We start from the raw sequence: 21825 nt of genomic DNA, 5'->3' as shown, positions 1-21825 counted from the left end.
AAATTCTTCTAACCCATTTTAGGTGTTTGCTTTAGAAATATATTAATTTAAATACGAGTCAGCAGTCCACCCTTGCAGAGATAAGGTTTAGCCATATACTATGCTACATTAGCAAACTGGTAGATCAAGAGAAGCAATTGTCTGTCTCCATTTGGCTTTTGAGAAACTGTATCTCAGCGGAGCGCTGTGTCCAGTTTTGGGCTCCTGCGTACAGGAAAGCCGTTAATCAGCTCAGCAGAGAGCATGGAGATGGCACTAGAATATGCAGCATATAATGATTGACTGAAAGCTGGGTTTGTTCAGCTTGGAGAAGAGTGATCTGACTGCTGTCTTCATCTATCTAGTGGGCTTATAGAGAAGGTGAAGCCAGACTCTTTTCAGATGAGGAAAAAAACCCAAAAAACACAAAAAGCAATGGAAGCAACCTGCAGCAAGGGAAATCCTAATTAGATAAATGGCAAAATTCTTCATGGAGGAAGTTGTGTGTGTGCAGGTTGCCTAGAGACGTTGTGATAGATTGGAGATTTGGAATCTCCAAATCTCTTTGGAGATTTTTGGTGCTTGACTGGAAAAGGCATTGACGTGAGTATGGGTGAGTGTGTGAGGTAATAAACAGTAACACATTTGTTGCATACCTCTCTGGAGGTTGATACAGCATACAAGGCAGTGGAGAATAAGGCATTACATGTTAACTACCGACACAGATAAACTTTCTGAAGTGTTCCCATTAGTAATCCCTTATTTTTGGCATCATCTTTCTGAATATAAAACAGATGCTGCATTTAGAGCTGTATAATCCTAAGAGGAGTGAAGAAAGACCCAGTCCCCATGAACAAGTGACTCCTCTGGAGAATAGCATTTCCTTGGGAAGCTGTGTAAAGGTGACTCTATGGAATTGGTGACCAAATGCAGAATTTAGCCCATAATCCTCCTCTCATCTTCTTTTTTCATCTCCAAATCCTATTCTTGGTACAGCACAGAGGCTCCCTCCTGACTATCACACTTAGATGTCTTCCAAAGGAAAGCAAGGCCCATGGGAATGCTATGCCACTGGCTTTCCTTCAAGCTGCAGCTAGGACATACCCCCAGGGGTGAATCCAACTGCCGGTTCTGTAACACACTCTTAGCTTCCCTAGTTTACATGTACTTTGAAAGTCACTTAAACTTTGAAAGTAGGATGTTATACACTTTCAAGTTAACACAAGCTGTCCAAGTTTAATTGCACTAAGATGGTTTAACAAAAATATAGAACTTTTAAATGTTCCTTTTCCAGCTTCATTAACTCAGGTAGCTTGATTTTGGGCATGACCTCACTAGCACAGAGTAAATGATTAGTGAATTGCTAATACTATAAATATTCTGAAGTACAGTATTATACATGGATGTGAGTAGTCCCTAATCCAAGTTTCATGTTCTCTACTGAAGGGAACAAACTGTCACTTATACTTTCTAATAATCTTATTATTAGAGATAATGCTGGTAGGATAAAGTTTTGTTTCTCTCTTTAGCATTAATTACAAATTTAAATTGTCAATTGTCAGTTGCCTTATTTGAAGATATAAATGCCCAGAATTTTGCACATGATCTTTTTTCTTTTGGAGAGAACTTGAACTGAGATAATATGAGTAACATTTCCTCACTTCTTTGTACTAATACTTATTCATAAGGCTTATACTCAGAAACCTTCATAACTCTTCACTTAGCGTAGAAGGCATGCATTATAAGTAGTCACCTTTAAACAAATAGAGTGTGCTTGATCCAAGTGCCCATAGCAGGCTGTAGGAAGATTTATGCTCATTCACAAGATACTGCTTTTGAGCCACATTTATAGAGACATCAGCATGGGCAAAACCGTAACAAGTAGTCACTGTTTACTAGTACTACTATAAAACATGCCTATAACATTTTATGACCTCCCTTCCTGAAATAAAAACACAGAAGCATTCTTTGTTCAAATCTTTGTTAATTAGTTTAGGAGAGATGTTTTTGTTAGTCCACGCTCATTCTTCCAAAAATTCTCCAGGCACAATGATCTCCCATTATATTTGTGATGCTGAGTCCAATGAACTACTTTTACTTTTTGTAACATTTTCTTATCTTTTCTTAGAATGATGCCATCAAAATGACATCCTTTTAATGAGACATTTTGCAAACAATATATTAACTGACCTAAAAATAAGCTGGTTAATCAACAGACTCTTACGATTCCTTTAACATTTTCATACAAAATACCATCTTTGCAACTTTCTTGAAGGAGTCTAATCTTTCTTGAACCACTTTTCCAAAGCTTCCACCAAGTCTTTATAAGGTAAATACAGTAGCGTGATTCAGACCAAACTGAGCTTTCAAGTCTGTTACTGCTGGTTTTGTTTCAGGATGTGTTGGAGTTTGGGATAACATCACCTGTTGGCGTCCTGCAAAGATTGGAGAGACTGTCACTGTCCCTTGTCCAAAAGTATTTAGCTTTTTTTCTGGCAAACCAGGTATTTCATTTTAAGGTGTATTTTTGCTGGCTTCTCTTTGGTGTTTTATAACGTAATATCCCAAAAATGGGGGGGGGTGGGGGGGTGGGGTGTTGCAGTTTAAGGTTTTTATTTTCTTTTTTAAAGAGTTAAAATAATAGATTCTTAACAGAGCTGTTCCTGATACATAATGAAAAGACCAAATAATTGTCTTTGTCATCCATATAGTGTTCTTTGATGCAGATACTAAATATATATTCTGATATAGTGACACTCATCAAGGCTGAAGACATTGCTTGCTCTTTTTGACCTATTTATGTTAATTATTAAGGCAGCTGAGCCTGACTGACATCTTTCACAATTGCCAGCAGGTCACATGCAGGTTGTTCCTTCTGTGCTTAGGAGGGGAGCTCTGCCTTGCCTTCATGAGAACAATGAGCCAACATTAACACATAATACCTAAAAATTATCACTATTGCAATTTAAGGTAGTTATTATGAAACCTTTTATTCTTCTTTTTAATGGATCTTGAAAAGAGCTCATCAGTGTCTCAGACTGCTGAAACATTTAACTGTTTTAAGTCTACTGTCTTCTGCACCATCTGGTCAATATATCATACTATGGTTTAATTTTGCACTTTGGCTTGTTAGTGGGGTTTTAAAAATAGATGATGCAAACATAGCATTTCACATACGTATCTCAAAATGCAGCAGGAAAAATCTTATCCCCATTGCTCAGGTGAGAAACCTTTGTCATGAGGAGCTGGTGAAAGATGCAAAACTTACCACAGTGATTTAATTCTGCTTTTGAGGTCTCTGTGGAGAACTTTTTAACAGTATTACTTTTAATATAGAGGCTAACTTGGGGTATGACTAAAATACCTGTATTCTCAAAACTGTTGACTAAGTCTTGTTCCAGTAAAAAATAGGTAACTAAAACAATCTACAGATGAGCAAATGTTTTCATTCCTGGAGCTGGTGAACCTTGATTAGTTTATCATGGATAGTCTAAACAGTTTATAAAGGGGAAACTATGTGTAATCTTCACTAAATCTTGTGAAATCTGTAAAAGTATTCAAATGACTCAAACGAAGATATTAAGGTGTTGTCATGAGACAAGGCAAACTAATAAATATAAAAAATTGAAAATCTGAATTAAATCACACTGCTTCTGTTGATTTGCCAAAAGCATGTCTCTGGAGTTCAGATGTTTGATATTTAACAACTGTTAGTATCTTACATTTCAATAACATTTTAATTTTCCTGTAAAACAACTGCAATAAATATTTAAGTCTGAAACCTTCACAATGCATTACAACTCTATTTCACTTGGGCATGGCATCATCAAGACTGAAAGATCACTTCCTTTTTATAGTTTGCTATAATTTTCCTGTATACAGCTTTTTTCTTAGCTAGCTGTTTACTTTTTGCTTGTGGAACTAACAGGGTAGTTTTTAAGAGTTACCTGTTCAATTAAGAGGATTTTTTAAATCTGGTCTTTTTATAATTTCAGAGAAGGAAGACAGCAAACATCTTGCATGGTTGACTCCATTAAGATCTAACTAAGTGTCTCAGCACCTTTATAATTTGATTATGCTCAGGAATATTTAATTTATTTAATTCATACACAGCACATTTCAAATTCACTTAATTCTTATGGCAGGACATTATAAAAATATCTTTAAACAAGAAATCTAACTCTTTTTATTTAGCCGGATTTGTGAGATGTATGTTTTAGTTTTTTCAGGGTTTAAAATTCTACTACAAGATGATCTGGAATACCTTATTTTTATGGAAGTATTCCAAATCAAATGTAGGCTTTTAAATACCATCAATTCTTTAAAGAATTTCTTAATTTAAATTGTGAATTAAAAAAAGTGCTTGTCTTCTCATCTTTACAACATTTGGAGAACTGGCACTTAATTTCTTCTGTGATGGTCAAGGTTGTAGTTTAAACATACCACATAATTAATTCTCTGTTGAATATTAGCAACTTTATATTAAATGACTTTTTACTGTAAAAACAATCATATTATTCTATAGTGTTTTTTCTGTATTGTACATGACGATGTAAGTATATAAGTATCAGAAAGTTATTCTGTGATTTTTTTTTATTGAAATGTATGTGTAAAGTTACAGGTTTTAAATGAGGTTGCCATCTGAAATATTTAATTGCATGGAATGATGGTGTAGAAATGAACAATGTCTTCCATAGAACATTGCCTAACTGTCTTTAAGTTAGAAGGCCTTACAGTACTTACAGTAGAAATTACTTCAGCATCTTGAGTACATAGAGTCTTTTTCTTGCAAAACTGCCCTTGACGTAATTTGTGGTTCTGTTAACACATTCCTCTGCTCTGCCTAGTCAGAGAATCTTGATGTACTTCTAAAGTGAAGACTCTTCAGAGTGTATAAATAGGTTACATTTTCTTTAAAAAATGCTATGTCTGTGCCAAATGGCAGAAGTGGTCCTGTTGTTTGAGAAGACACTGTGGTTTGAGGTCAAGGCCTTCTTACAAGCTAGAAAGATTTGGTTGTTGGTTGGTCAGCCATTTGTAGGATATTTACAACTTTCCACTGAAGACTTTATACAAAGAAGAAATTCCAGTAACCAATCAGCAAGATAAAAATCACAAAAGCTGTAGTTTGGAGTGTATATAAACACGTTTGGTTATTCTTAGCCGAAGTTGATCCATGACAAATAGATTTGTTCTTGTGTGGTGAAAACCAGGCATCTTTAAGTCAGTTAAAGATGAGTGGTCAACTCCAAACCAAAGCAGTATGTTTTTATAGATTTCAAGTATTATGGATATAAAAACTGCTGTAAGAAAGGTGAGGAGAACTTGCTTATAATTTAACATTGTAAGAGTAAGTTATAATAATTTTAATGACTACTATTTATTCTGACATCAGATTCTTCAGTTTTCTCCTATTGAAGCTCTTCCATATTGTATGAACGTTAGTTCATATTAATTAGATTAAGGAGTAGAATCATGGGTTACCCCCGTCTCATCTCTCTGACTTCATCTGGGAGAAGAGTCAACTTCTCTCAGTTCCAACCAAAAAATCCTTTCTGTAATTAACAGATGTTCAAAATTCCTTTCCAACCATACTTGCACATCTGTACGTTCCTTGGACTACATTGTTTCAGTGATTGGTTCAAAGAGTGAGATTCAGCATGCATATTTATTTCCTCATTCTTCAACCTATCACATAATTTGGCCTTTAACATGTGTTACCAACTCCACCAACATTTGCTGTAGCAGTAATTCATCACCATAATATCTAAGAGTTTTTATAACTCTTCAGTAGATCATTTGGTATTACCTTCTCAAAAAAGCTTAAATAGGAGGTTAGAACAACTGTCACTTAAATTACATTTCTATCAAATCGCTTTACCTTCAAATTACACCCTTTATAGAGTGAGCTGAAAGAGTCCCTCCAGAATACTTTTGACAAAACAGCAAAATGCTTTTGCAGAAGTTACAGAAATAGCTGTTATACCAAAGCAGAAGCCTGCCATCACAGCTTGGAATGACTTTTGTTTTTCTTTAGTGCAAAGGCAACTCAGAGCAAGAGTAAAAGCCAAAGTAAAATGGATGAAGAGCACATGAAAGGAAATGTCTGGGTTGCTTTAACAGGAGTGCTACGAAATACAGCATGTTAATAGAGAATGACAAAGTCAGGTTGTCTAAAGATTCATTGATGAGGAGACTTTTGAATCTTTCTGATTTAAACTCTCAAATTTTTCTTTACAGGAAATATCAGCAAAAATTGTACGAGTAATGGATGGTCAGATATTTTTCCTGACATCTTAAGTACTTGTGGATATAATGACTATGAGGATGATTATAAGGTAGGAAAAATACTTTTTCTATTCATTTAGACGCCAGTGTTCAATGCAGCTATCAGACGTATTCTGCTTCTAAATAATTCCCATTTTACTCTATCAGAATTAATGGAAATCTGTAGTAATTTTGGGTAGCATTGATTGTCATATGCTTTGATTGCAAATGTCATATACGATAAAATCAGAAATGTAGAATTCAGTAAGTGAAACTCAAGGCTATAAACAGTTGATAATTGCAGTAATGCATCTGTATTTCTAATACTGCAGTGGTACTGGGCTTATGCACAGTATGTTTTTCATTGTGTTATTTCTAGAAGTTTCTATTATACCAAATCCTAATACTGTAATAATCTGTTAATTATACATGCACCACTTGATTGTTGATATGTGTTTAAGTTATAAGTAAAATATAATGAATTTAGGTCAGTGGAATTATTGCAAATTTATATTGGACTTCAAATTGCGTTAGGTTCAAAAGCTATTGATATCTTAAATACAGTATAAATGGAAAACCAAATTCATTCACTTTGCAGATCCTATTTATTGTTCTTTTTGTTGAGGGAAGTACTTTTCCCATCACGTTTTACCTATTTTCTGTCTGTTTTTCTGCTGAGGATAACAGAGCAAGTTTTAGTTTACAAGGATGAGCTCATAGTGTCAGTAAAACTCTTGTTATCATGAACAGATGAAGTTCTCTCATGAATAAAGATACTTGGCTGGTTGGGTTTTTCTGGATTTTATTATGTGTGGAATAGCTCTAGGACACCTGTTCTGTCTAGTTTGCAGAGATGTGCTGGCATTCTAGCTAAGACATGCAGTTCTTGCCATCTCTTTCTGTATTTAAAAGCCCAGCCGTTACTGTAGTTGAAAACAGATAATAAAGAACATGGATAGAGTATGTTGTTTTCCCAACTTTCCTGAAGTCACATTCTAAAACATTGGTATCATCTGACAGCTTGGAGACACACAAGCATTACTGCTAAAACAGCCATTTTAAACACTGTCATTCAACCGAGACATTGTCATGTGGAGTGAAAATGGGGCAAATTCAAATTAACAAAAGATAACATTTCAAGTACTGAGAAGTACTTAATTATCAGATGAACTAGTATAGTAGAAAAGCAGTTCTTGTTTGACATATTCATTAGTAATTTGAAGGAGAAGAATGAAATGTAAGTTGACTATACTTGCAGGAATGAACCTAGAGAAACTGGAAATAGGAAGCAATAGCAACATTTACAAAAGCCTGGAAAAGAGCAAATAATAAACCAGTGAGGATAAAAATCAGAAGAGAGATGTGGAAAGCAGATACTGAAAAAATGTTAACTAAAGTACGATAGATAGATAGAACATCATAGATATCTAACATAGATAGTATACAGAATAAATGCATAGCATGTTGCAGGGAGGGAAAGGGGAAATGCAAGCACTGATTGCATTTCAAGCAACATGGCCCGAGGGCCCTGTCCTTTTTTCTCAAGTACCAGTGTCATTGCTCAGGGAATATTCTTTGCCTGAAGATCATAAACTGGTTATTTCCGTGGGACAAGACAATAATTCTTTTCTAACCTTAAAATTGACAAGTCAAAAAGTAAGTACAATAGTGCTGGCTTGTCAGAAGATAAGCTGTTCCTGTGCAAATATTTCATATTTTGTAGTTAAAGAAAGGACAAAAGTTATCAGAACAAAATCTGAAAAGGGAAACAGGAAAGCATACGTTTAAATCCATCTCTTCATGGGAGACAATATAAAAAATGCAAGTGTCATGCAGTTGTGAGATTTCAGAAGGCAATTAAGGTTCTGTATCAGCTAACTGTTAGAGAGAAAGAAGATGTTTTCTTGAATTTGGATCTTAGCCCTCAGTGCTAGCACCTCAAAAAAAAAATCTTTACTGAACATAAATCAACGTAGTTAATTTTTATTTGACATAGAATTTCAACAAAAAGAACTAAAAATGAAATCCTAAGTATTTGGATACAAAATAATTTGGACACAAAAACATCATGCAACAATATGCTTTGCGGGTGATGTATGATGTTGACCTCAAAGTTACAGTAACTAAGGACATCATATTTTAGGGAAGGTGGCAAGATAGTTTTCTTATGGTAAGTCTTAAATTTTCTTCTGTACGCTTTCTCTGAGGACAATGTTGAAGGAGTCGGTTGAAACTGTCTTTGTTGTCAGTTTGGTTCGTGCATCTTCAGTGCTGAATGAATTCCCATTATAGATCCAATTAAATATTTATTCATTTTTTGCTGCCTTTTAGGATATAAACTTGTATCTTTACTTCAAAGGGGACTTATTTCTATACATGTTTTCTATTTATTTATATATGTATGCCTACACACAAACATATATATGTCTCCAGATATGCATCTATTTTGGGCAGTTTTGAATATTCTAGAGAAGGTTTAAATGATAGAGATTGGTGACCAAATATTGAACAGGCAATTTATTAATAGGTATCAAATTATTATGCTGAAAATGCACTGAAATGTGAAAGCTCATTTAAAAATACCATAAGCATGTCATCTCTTATTTCTTTGCCAAGTTCACTGATACTGTTCAGGGTATGAAAGAACTTGCCTGCTTCCACAGTTTGCATTGATTTTACTTGGAGTTAAAACATTCAATTTTTATTCTATGTCAAATGGTATATTAGGAGGTTCTATAAAAAGAAATGATTTGCTTAACATTTTGAAATTAACTGTAAATTCCTGATACAGCACCCTTAATTAGAATGTTTTATTTTATGTTAGATCTTCTGTTAGTATTCTTTAATGTACATGTCTGTATTTATAGGGGACCAATCTGACAAATATGACAGTGTCTGAACAAACTATCTGTATGCTGTTATCACATCAAATTGTAGATCTAAAACTTTATTATACACTTCCAGTCTATTTCCTATAAGTAAACTAGTTACTGCTAACCTTCAAGATCAAGTTTTAGATTCATCAAATAAGTGTCTTTTTTTTCCTTTTATATTTCTGTTGAGGTCATGGCAGCATAATGGGAAAATGAATATCTTGCTTTGACCATGCTAGAAACACACGTCAAGGTGTGTTAACTCAATCCAAGCCTCACCGCAATCTTTCCTTTCATGTGGACAGATTTTGACATCTATCTAGACTGAACAAGCTAGAGATGTGTCCTAGCTGTCCTTAGAGGGTATTAAACTCTCTGTCAACATTATTAAAATCCGGCAGGATGCCTGTTGAATGTGAAGGACTGAAATGTGTCCACTTGACTTAAAATAATGACTGGCTCAGTCAATACAGTGGTGTCTAATCTTAGTGTGAATTGGCCTGAGGTTTATTAGATCACACATAAAAAAATATATACAAGTTACAGGCTATGTGATTTGAATGCATGGGGTCATACAAAGACAAATTGATGGAGAGAAAGATCCTGAGGGATGTTAAATGTGGTGATACTGTTGCAGCTTGTGCATAAGTAGAAGTACCATCTATGGACGAAGTATTCCCTTATTTGGCCAGTTTCCTAAAGCATTCACTCTTAGGCTACTGTCAGAAATAACATCCTGGGTGTGCTATCCACCACCCAATACAGATACAGTACGCAAGACAAGTGGAGTCAAGGCAGTAAAGTCAGGACTGACACAAACAAACACTGTCTTGAATGTTTGTAGCTATCTTTAGAAAACAGATGCATTACTACTGTCTGTGAAGGGGATCATTGCACTGGACTAATGGGTTGTTTGTATTGAGTCTAAATTGAATCCCTCCCTCTCAACAAAATGTAGTGCAGGGCAGCCATCTACCCTGGTTCTTCCCTGTGCCTGTAAGTCATGCTACATATATTTACATTGCATTTTTCATTACTTAATGATGCCACTACTATTAAGAGATACTTAAGGCAATGCTGGTCTCATCTTTGCTACTATTATTAAGAGATACTTAAGGCAATACTGGTCTCATCTTTTTGGGGGGATGTTTAGGCTTAAGGCGAATTGAAGGAGAAATGTGTCAGAAAAGGGGTATCATTAATTACTTGCATAAAGATTATTAAATACCATGAGGAATACCAATTTCATTACATATATTTTTAGTAAATTCTATTTTGCTCTGCACCATTTAAAAAAGTGTAGAAGAGCCTGATAAGAAAAAAGTAAATTGTCCACAACACGTAATCCATCTCTTTATCTCAGTTTATATTTATTCTCTTGTAAGTAAGTACTGCAAGATTTTAGAAATGGCTACTGTGTTGTTGAAGTTCATTTTGCAAAAGGAAAGAACTAGGGTTCTTTATTCCACTTCTATTTGCTTTTGCTCATTTCAGTGTTTCTAAAGCAATGAACTCGTTTACTAGGCCCAGTTCTGATTTTACAGTGTTTGTACGGTTTAAGGTTTTCTGATATGTTCTTCTAGTATAAATAATTTAATATTACGGAATGTACTCTGACACAAGTATTATGAAAACATAAACCCACAAATTTTAATATACTTGTAAGTAATCATATCTGTGATCATATCTCTTACATACAGTATTACAGGAATATACTAGCCCACAGAATAAACAAAATGAAGAGTCATGTGGGATGATAATGATCATAAATACTTTAGTAGTGATCAATTATATTTTTGATTAAATGAATAAAGAGGTGTGGGTTTTTCTTTTACGTTAAGGATGACATCTGGTCAATAGTAAAACTCCTTTGGACAAAGAATCAAGCCCTAAACTTTATTCAGAGCATTTTGTCCTTCAGCACTGAATTACCCTCTCACCCCTAGAGGTCCTTCCAAACCAAGGCTGAGGTTGAAAGCTCCACTGGGTAACTGTCAACTTCGCCTAGGAAGCTTCTCTGCTATGTCTATTTTGTAAATACACAAAAGACTTCTGTCTCCTGAACTTAGTAAAAATAACATGAAACTAGCTTTAAAGGAAACATTAGCAGAAAAAGGTGTCTGTTCTAAGAAAACAAAACACAAATGTGCTTAAGAATAGATTTTACAAAAAGGTGTATTGAAGATAACACTAATTACACAAACTTGTACTAATCCAATTTATTTTTATAGGTGTGGTTTTCTGTACTCTTTTAAAAACCTGTTAGCATTAGCTAGCCACAAAAAAGAGGAATCATCTTAGGATTAGCTCTTTATAGTCTAAAAAGCAGTTACAGATTCTATAAACTTTTCCTTAAAATTGTTCTGAAAATCATAAGCCGTTGATTTTTGCTATGCCTAACCACCTATTGAGTTTCATTTAGTGGTTCTAATTTGAGTATTTTCCTCAAACGTTTAGAAATAAATTGTTGGATTTCAGTTGTGGAATCAGTATTGCTCAGATAATCATGTGAATATTTTGCAGAGGCCAGCTGTTCTTACTACTGTTGCAAAAGTACTATTTTTGTTAGACTTGCAGAAAATTTCATGTCATTTCAATTTCATGATGGCATTTCAATTTCATATACATGACTCGAATGAGTTTACAGTTACAAAATGTAAAGGGATTTTGATATTTATTCTGTGTCGAAATCTTTTAAAAATAGAATTACAATTTAGTTTTTAATTCTGTATTGGTCAATCCGTACTTTCTTTGCACTCATTTTACTTATGCCAACCTTGCAAATTTTTTATTAAGTTCAGAGATTAAAGCTAAAGTTTAATTGAGGACTGGCTAATTATGGTTCACACAGAATAGTAAATAAGAAATAAGATATGCCCATCTTACATAAAAGACATTGATTTTTATGTGCTCTCAGATTTGGTATCGCTTTGCCTGTTTCTTTTGAGCAATACAATATAAAGAGTTTGTTTGTAAATGGTACTATGTAAAATGCAGAGCAGTGACAAATATTTAGTAGGTATAACTAAGCCAATATTAATCTAAATTTCCTGGTTTTCAACTACCACAACACAATGCAGAATTTAATTCTTTGTCTTTATTGGGGTCCTGTGTATATTTAATAATCATATAATTTCAGAACACCATTTGCGAATTTTTTTGTTAAGTCACTAGGCGTTATAGAGGTCTTACAAGCAAATTAAGACACTTCTCTCTACGCTCATACAGGAAATTTGAGTAGCAGTATGATTGCATCCTCTTTGATGCTGAGTCTGATAAAGTGCTTCTTGCTAATCATCTAAAGTTTTTGCTTGTTTTTGAAAACCATAACACCTGAATTTAAATAATTATAATTTTTGATGTAATGGAATCAAAATGTAGTAGTGTTTACTTAGCTTTGCAATAGTTTGAGAAGCAGGGTTAATTTTTGATCAGTAGAAAATTTTAAAAAATTTAAGCTTTCTGACCATTATAGTACTAGACCAGTAAAATGGTTTGAAAGAAGGAAATGTGCTCATTAGCCACAATTCCAAGTGTAGAATAGAGAATAATTAAAAATTGGTGTCGTATGATAAAATAATTTCAATTGTGTAATTATTTCTTATTTGCTTGTACTTAGTTTGAACAAAATGACCATGGTCAGTATTAAGGTAATGTCAAAGTACTCTTGGCTGATTAGCTTCAATCCTCACGTGTACCTCCATGTAGCTATTTCATGTTCGTCCGTTTGGCAGATGAATGGCCAGCAGATAGATTCATTCCTGCTGACACTGACAGCTATTGTGCTGGACTAAAAGTACACAGGATTCTTGTTTTGATTTTAGTCAGACTATTCGTTGTAGGGGTCATGTGTGCGTACAGAATGCCAGAAACGTTATTTTAAATGATGTGTTTTTTCTGGAGGAAGACAACCTCTTCTATTCTCCCTAGTGGAGAGAAGTGACGGGAGTCATTTTACATCCAGGCTGCCTGACAGTTAGTGTCAGGCTCAGAGTACATAGCTAGAGGGTAAATTAGAGGCGCAGTTACATCAGTGTGGCTGGACAACTGATGCTTTGTTAGAAGGTTCATGCGGGGTTTCGCCTTTTTTTCTTTCATTTAAGAATTCTGAAATCAGATACAAGTAAAACGGGTCCAATTTCAAAAGATTCAGTCAATGGAGTTTTTCTGAAATCAAATCTAGACAGATTTTTCAATATGGTACGGAATGATAAAAAAATGAAACAAGTCAAACGTTTTTGTTGGGCATGTTTCAATCGACCCAATGCTGTTTGAACCACAGTACTTTCTTTATGCCAAAGTACGAAACACTCTCTTTTTATATAGTGTAATGGCTGAAAAATATTTACAGTAATCTTTTCAATGCTGTAATGTCAACACGTGTCATGCAAGTTTGTTTATAGACAGCAACAATTTTGGTAAGTTTATGCAGTTGAATGCAATTTATGCATTAGTTATTAGACAATAGTCCAGCTCCCAACTTGAATTATGATGCCTTCAAAAATTGACAAGGTGAAGGTTCTTTCAACTTTCAATTCTATAAACATAATGAATATAGCTGGTATAGTTCCATCTCCTTCAAGAGGTGACACATGGCTTATATATAGAGGGCATGACTCTTCAGAGAATGTAAATATAATGGTTCCTGTATTTCTTGCCAGTGCTATAGAATTGGTCATTATATTCTTTCTAAGGACTGAGATCACCTTAGTTGCAAGTTGATAATAGCTGAAGCATGAGAGAACTGGACTAAAGGATGTCTCTAGTGGGAATCCTTTATTGCCTTCAGGGGATTTCTGGACCATTCACCATTCCCTTTAGCAGATGTTTTTACTACTGAGTTTGGAAATCTACTCCTTATACATAAAAATAATCTCAGAAATGCTGTTAGATAAATTTGTGTTGAATTCTGAGACTGCCTGCAAATCCACTTAAGCTGCCTTCCTTCTCTTTGAATGTTTATGAACATTTTTTTTTAAATAACATCCTTCATTTTTTTCTTAGTATGTTATTCCTTTTGTCTGTTTATTTGATGCCTTTGCAAACTGACAACCTCCGAAGTTGGTTAACTTGGCAGCATGATGGCAGATCATAGTCTAGCCAGGGCAGTCAAGAGCAGACCCAAAAGGAACAATTTGTCCACTTAACCATGAGCACCGAGGGGTTATGAATTAGATATAAACTCTCCAGGACATTGTGGAGGCATTAGTACAGACAGGTCAGTCAAGAACTTTGTGTAGTATACTTTATTGGTAAAAAAAGCAGATAGTATTTTATTCATAAGGGAAGGAGTCCATCAGGCAAAAAATACCTTTCAATGATATTGTTCTCTCTCCCTCTACCTATTTGAGTTTAGATTCACATCTTGGGAAATAGAGTGTACAAGTCAAAAAGGCAAATTACACTGTGAGGTATTAAGAGGAGACATAGCTCTAAGACATTGATTGTAAGATAAAAAATGTGTTAGAGAAGGGCTTTTAACTCTTAATGGTTTTGTCGAAACTTCTCAAACAAATGCAACATAGGGATGCTATTAAAAAACAACAAATTTGAAATGAACGTCTTGGTTTTCTTTAACATACTATAAAATCATTCTGCAGTACTGTCTTCTGGAAATATCCTTTAAGAGAAAAGCACAGGATATTTTGAACAAAAATAACTTCTGCAGTTTACAGCAGCTAGAATTGGAGCTGTGCTCACTACATGCTCTGTGCTCATTTTAGACCTGGTGAGAATGACAACTCTCTTTGACCAGTGTCTTGCTTTGAACGAATATACATTACAACAGAGGAAATGAATTAAAAAGACTAAGGCTTAAACTCTGGTTACCCAAAAACTTTAGTCAGTTTAACTATGTGGTTTTGAAGTAAGCTGAATTGACGAACATTGTATTTAATTTTATTTAAATTAGGTTTACTTGAATTACCTTAATTTCTAACTGACTTATAAAATATGCATCATCTGTGTGCATACATGACTGTATACACATATTAAAGCCCCTATCTATTGTAAGAATGGTGCAACACGATGAAAATCCACAATTTTTATATATTTCCATGGGAAAACAGTGTTTAAAGCATAGCTTAACCAGTAGCTTCTGACACCTGACCTTTTAGTTAGTTACCCTTAAAAAATGCCTCGTCCCTCACTTCCCTGTAATTTCTCTGTACCAAGCACTACTGCTTTCTTTTTCATTAGTCTTTAGCAACTTTGAGATACTGCTCACTATGTTACGTGCTGGAATCACTAGGACTGCGTGCAGTTACCACTAATAGCATGATGGCTGCTAATGTAAGGACACATCACAAAACTGAGATTTTGAACAGTATGCCAAAAATATGTACTCTTACATGACTAGAATTACAAGTCAGATGAATTTCATCTGATTAGATTGTACAATGTACTCATCTGCATTTACTCCAGACAGCCTATGTCTTCTCCACAGTCAAAGGAGATCTAGTCTTTGGAGCCCAGATGGAAATCATATCATCCTAATTTCTTTGAATTGCTACAACCACAATGACGCACATGAGTCATGTTCTTCTCCATTGACTCCCCCCGTCTTGAGAGACAATGACTAATTCTGTTGAGTTGCCTACCTTTTAGAAATATTATATCCTCTGTTACATGTATTAACCTAAATGAGTCTTACCTTATTCATTTCAGCTAGTCCCCAGTAGCTATATGAAAGGTTTTAAAATAATATGTTGTATTTTTTTCTTCATTATATTATTACTGAGAAATCAGACTTGTGGTATCAGAAATCCCATGAGAGTTGGACCTCAGTTGGAAAAAATCCAAATAAAAGCAAAAACAAATGCTAGACTTCAAATGTTGGCTTTCAAAACAAAACGGCAAAAAAGAATAAGGGAAAAAACCTTAATGGAAATAAAATCCAAAGTTTTGTAATGCTTTTACTGCCCAATCAAAAGCTGACCAAATCGGTGGAGAAACTCCTGGGACAGAGTCATGTTGTCTACCTTTAGACATCTGTCATCTGCATCTGCACTAGTCTCTCTAGGTTCCATTTGTATTTAATGAAGAAAAAGTAGGTGTTTTTACATCACTATCCTTCTGAATTATTTTAGATGCCTGTCTTACGATGACATGAAGAGCACTCTGCTGCTTCTATTCATTGTTTATAAAGAAAGTCTTGATACCTAGCTCAGATGGCCTCATCCCTGCAAAATTCAGTGGCTGTTAGTGCATCTGTTTCTTTGCTCTACTGTTCTGCACTTTATTCTAACTTGTTTTGAGGAAGTAAACAGGGACTCTGCATTCCTGGACATGGAAAACGTTTACAGGAAGGCAAAACTGCTTATCCTAAAGTCAACTTTATGGAGATCTCAAAAAAAAATTATTCCACAAAAAATGGAAAAATTACTCAGTTGAATTACATAAACCAGATAAATTTCAGTGTTGTTACTCAGTGTAATGGATTCCAAGAAAAGGGGAATTAAAAGTTATATTGAGTTCAAATTGTTCTTGACATGAAGCAATGCGGAACGTATAAGCAGAATCAAGTCTTTTCCATGGGAACATTGGTCTGACTGCAATTTCCCAATAATGACTTCTGGTCCAGAATCATTCCTGTAAAAATCTTAATGCATGCCATCTAAGGACTATAGTGACCGTGGATCGTTAGAATCTGTAAATCAGTTGATTCTGTGTTCTTAATTTATGGAAGTGTAATGGGTCCTGTGTCTAGGACAGGAATGAGGGGAGGAAGAGAATGTAGGAGCAGTGCAATTCATTCTGAAATGAAGATGGGTAAAAATATGAAAAAAGTGAACAAAGGCAGACTAAACATAGATGTAAATTTGATATACTTGGCACCGAACAATTTACATATTTCCTAAACAAAAACTTCCAAGGCAAGACAAAAATGAAGGTTAATATATAATCTCTGTCTAGATCTGGTATGCTTGGGCCTTTTAAAGGTTTATTTACATCATAAAAATACAATACATAGATGAGAGAATTATATGATAACACAAGTGGTGACTGTTTTATAAGCAGTGAACTTGTTGAATTGCAAATAATTGCATCAGAAGAAGTGACCAGAATACAAGAGGTTTGTTCTTATCAATTCAAAATAGAAGCTGAATGTGAAACCTTTCACCTTATGTGTCAGGTTTTCTTGTCTGGTGGGTACTGACTCGGCTGTGTTCAGAACATCAGAGCAGGTGCTGGAACAAATTTCCTGGGTCTCTCAGTCATTTCTGTGCCAACACAGTCAACCACATCAAATTCTTTCCCGTCATTTATAATCATATACTTACCACATATTTTAAAACCTGGAAGGCTGAAATTTAACTTGCAAATCAAAATTCCTGAAGTTAGATATTTACTTGAGATGTAGGTGTCTAATCACTAGTGTGTGGAAACAGGGCTTGGTGTGATATCATCGCATCTAAACATAGATATCTAGTGCCATTTGACTCGCCACTGCTATTCCAGCAAAGAGGTCCTTTGTCACATCTGCCATGCAGGTGCCTTGGATACCCTGGGGCATCTCAAGTAGTACTGGATGACTACATTTAGGCAAGTATGTAGGGTTTGTTCATTATGTCAGTGGAACTAGTGTTGACCAGTGATGTCTACTTAAGGATGAACTGGATGTCCCTCTTGACTGCATTTTTTCAGGTCTTGATTCTGTAATCAGTATCTCTGGCTGTGTAAGGAGGGGAGCTAGTATGTCTGTTGCGATGAAAGTCAGAAAAGTTGAGCAAACCTTTTGGTAATGTAAGATGTTGCAAGTGGGATCTTGGCAGGTGAGAATAGATCTCTATCCTCTCTTACTTGGTAATAAATTGTCATCCGTGATAGCCAGCAAAGCTGTTCTTATCTCTTGTACTGATCTGAAATCAGCTGGTGCTAAATCTGGCATGTTCATTTCAGCGTAGTGAGTTTGTAGCTTCACTTTATTTAGTCTGGCCAGCAAAAAAAGGCAATTTGATAATGGGGTTTTGTTGCTTAGATATTTTATAGCTAGAATGTTGTTGTTCTCTATTTGGCTTTCCTTTATGTATTTGAAAGGAGAGAATGAATATCAATGAGTTGAGGTATTCTATACTGATGAGCAGAATGCACACTTTTGACTGACTGTGATTGAAGACATTTAAGACATTAAATGTAAAGATGCTGATACAGCTTAACTGAATCATTATATGTGATAGTAAGACATGTAGTACGTTTGCATTTGTGTATGTTGTACAGCTGCATTAGTCACTTAGAACAATGAAGACATATAGCTATAGTACAATCTTTGAAATCCACTCCCTGCAGTAGATACAGAAACCCTTTGGATGAATTAATAGTAAAGGATGTTATGACTCATTTTGTAGCAACTAATGTTATATTCAGTATCAGGTAGAAGCCAAGGACTTGAGTAATGAGTTCTCAAAACTGTCAAACATGTTCAAGAATAGCTGCTTTCTACTGTTGAAAGGAAACGTACAAGTTGAAATTACTTCTTGCATCAAAATAACAATGTTTCTAGTACTGTCAGCTTCCTAATAATTCCTGTGTATCATATGTGTGCAGAGTTCTTCAGAAAAAGGGGATCAAGGCTGTTGTGGGTTAACCTCAGCCAGCAGCTCAGCCCCGCACAGCCTCTCACTCACTCCCCTGCAGTGGAATGGAGGAGGGAAACTGAAAGTTAAAAGTGAGAAAACTTGTTGGTTCAGAAAAAGACAGTTTAATAGGTAAAGCCAAAGCTGCATGTGCAAGCAAAGCAAAATAAGGAGTTCATTCACTGCTTCCCAGCAGCAGGCAGGTGTTTAGCCATTTCCAGGAAAGCAGGGCTCCATCACGCGTAACAGTGACTTGGGAAATCAAACGCTGTAACTCCGAACATCCCCCTTTCCTCCTTATTCCCCCAGCTTTTACTGCTGAGCATGGCATCATATGGTACGGGATATCCCTTTGGTCAGCTGGGATCAGCTGTCCCGGCTGCGTCCCCTGCCAATCTTTTGTGCACCCCCAGCCTACTCGCTGGCAGGGCAACATGAGAAGCAGAGAAGGCCTTGACACTGTGTGAGCACTGCTCAGCAATAGCTAAAACATCCCTGTGTTATCAACATTGTTTTCATCACAAATCCTACGAGCTGCTATGAAGAAAATCAACTCTATCCCAACCAAAACCAGTACAAAGATCTAACCCAAATGTCAGCAGTGAGAAAGTCAGCACAAGAGATGTTTTGAATGAAGCAAGGAGGTGATGGGAGGAAATTTAATGTCTAACCAGAGGGAACTAATCTTAAGTCTGGGGCATAGAGACCATGGTACTTACAGAAAAGTTTACAGTTGGGTCAGTTTAGTCATCTGTTTAACAGCAAATGCATGAGTTGGTATGTGTCAAACTCACACACTTCTTGTCTCAGAGTTATTTCTGCTCCTTAGGAAAACCTAAGACTGTTTTTGAAGCAGATCTTATAACCAACTCATAGCACACTTTGGCTGCTCAGCAGCAGAAAGGGACCTTACAGCTGCTTTGAGGTTTTCTAGAACAATGAGAAACCTGAATAGGAGGGAAGAAGTCATTTCTGCTGGGCACTGTGAAGGGCCAGGACACAATTTACATCAGAAGTCCTGGTTTAAGTGCTTTTCTTTTGAAGGCTGTTAACAAATACAAATTACAGGAGGCCAGTGGTTACTCTAACATGTTGGGATTTGTTAAGCTACTTGGTAGTTCCCAGGATAAGAAGATGAGTGGTGGAAAGTTGTCCCTATGTGCACTTTTGCCAGGTGTTGTGTGCATGGCTTTAGCATACTTGGGGAGGCCTCTGTCTCTGCTCTGCAGTAACGTGATGTTGAATATCACTGTTACTATTAAAAGGGTATCTCTGCTAATAATTTTTTTTCCATGAAACCAAACAGGAAAAATTCCACTCATTATTTAAACAACGCAGATTCATTGTCATTGCAACTTCTTTTGCAAATGACATTTGTCTCCCTCAAATTTACATGGTGGATGTTAAGAATTTTTGATTTAGACATCATTCAGGCTTCTATTTGTACACTCAGTAGAAATGTGTTTTAGTGGGGTCTGCAAATGCTGACAGTTTGATAACAAATAGAACATATTGTGGCACTTCTGTGCACCATTTGTAAGTTTTACACCATATTTGCAACTCCTGAAGTGTTGCAGATTTCCTGATCAGGAAATAAAATTAATTTTTCTTCCAGAATACTGATGATGGGGACGTGAGGCTGCCAAATTGTTAAGTCATTTATCGGAGCATCCTTTTTCTGTGATTTTGCAGAGCAGGTCAGGTTGAATGAATGAAGAAGGGTGCCCAAAGTATTTGCAGTGTTCTTGGTGCCATGGGCTGTTGTAATTGCTGTTGAGAAACTGTTTATCACTTTATTCACAGAAAATTGCCTGAAGACTGGCTGATGTTCCTTTTGCTATGACAGAGGCCAAATTAAGGAAGCGTAGGGATGGTCTGCAGTGCTTGTCTGCAGGCATAGTTTTTAAAGCTGTCCAAAAATGAGCCAAACTGGGGAGTATAATTCTGCCATTCTAGGAGGGAATTGAAGGGCAGTTCTTCAGAACTGTGAAATTATGTTAATTTTGAAAAATATATTTTTATAATTGTATTTGAAAACAATTTTAGAATCATTGTTCAAGAAACATTGCACTACTTAGAGTTCTATTTAGCAAACACAGGATTCATGTGGAAAACCAGGATCTTTTGGGGGCATCCGTCTAAGTGCAAGCATTTGTACACTCTGGGTAGCTGCACTTGAATTAGTCACTGTGGGGCCTCTTCATTGTCTGTAGAAATATATCCAATGAAGTCTATGTTGACTGCTTACATAGATACAAGAAGTGCTTCCTAGAAGGCCCTATGAAGAGACCCTACATTGCCTTAGATGATGTTTATATTTGCAGTGAAGACACCTAACACTAGGTGAAACAGAGCCTACAATTTATGCCCACAGAGAGTCCCTAGGAATGCAGTGGGGCTTTGCAAATATACAGCAGACTCTATAGAGAGCAATAAGGTAATGCATTAGGTTCTACCATTTTAACCACCCAGGGATACCAATTTAAAAACAAAAAAACCCCAATATTTATTCAAGGTTTTAACTGAGGAACTTTCTTATTGTCATTCTAATGGCACTGGAAACTTCATTCAGTACATATTTTCCTTCTTTATATCTGCAGTAAGTTAATATTATGAAAAGCACACAAAACATTAAAATGTCAGGACTGTTGTCAAAAAGGCCATCACAGCTTACTTACCTAATTAAAAAAAGACATTTCTGTTTCTTGTGACACCTTCCACTTTTAGCTCCTAATGAGCAAGATAGTTGCTATGAATACACTTAAGATCTATGGCAGTTATGTTTCCCTTATTTTTCCCCTTTAACCATCTCTACAATAGTGCAGTTTCAAGATTCTTCATTTCATTTAACATTTCATTCAGTCTTCTCCATATCTGTACAATATTTGCTAAGTGAATGTCCAGATAATTTCATCATAAATTGGGATTGCTGAACTTACCTCTTTAATTGGCCTTTCAAATGCTAGAAAAGTAAATATATTAAGTGATTTGCTTTTCCTTTTGCTATCTTAGTTTATTTAAAAGTATTCCTTCCTTGCTACTTTTTACAAACGTTGTTCGAGAAGGTGAGTGATATAACCATGTGCACTAAATATTGAAATTCTGTCTGTTATACATGGCACATTCAACAC

General features: G+C 35.6%; 1 protein-coding gene across 1 annotated transcript in view; it reads left to right on the top strand.

Annotated features, from left to right (window-relative positions):
- Window positions 1-21825, top strand: part of VIPR2 (vasoactive intestinal peptide receptor 2) — a 57807-nt gene that overhangs the window by 14204 nt on the left and 21778 nt on the right. Inside the window, exons 3-4 of the mRNA XM_059818788.1 lie at window positions 2376-2483; window positions 6220-6317. Of these exons, the coding sequence (XP_059674771.1) occupies window positions 2376-2483; window positions 6220-6317 (206 nt within the window). The remainder of the gene's footprint in view (window positions 1-2375; window positions 2484-6219; window positions 6318-21825) is intronic.

The sequence above is a fragment of the Gavia stellata genome, chromosome 6, assembly GCF_030936135.1.
Source record: "Gavia stellata isolate bGavSte3 chromosome 6, bGavSte3.hap2, whole genome shotgun sequence".
NCBI lineage: Eukaryota > Metazoa > Chordata > Aves > Gaviiformes > Gaviidae > Gavia > Gavia stellata.
The sequence above is the reverse complement of the archived record's forward strand: the minus strand, read 5'-3'. Positions and strand labels throughout refer to the sequence as shown.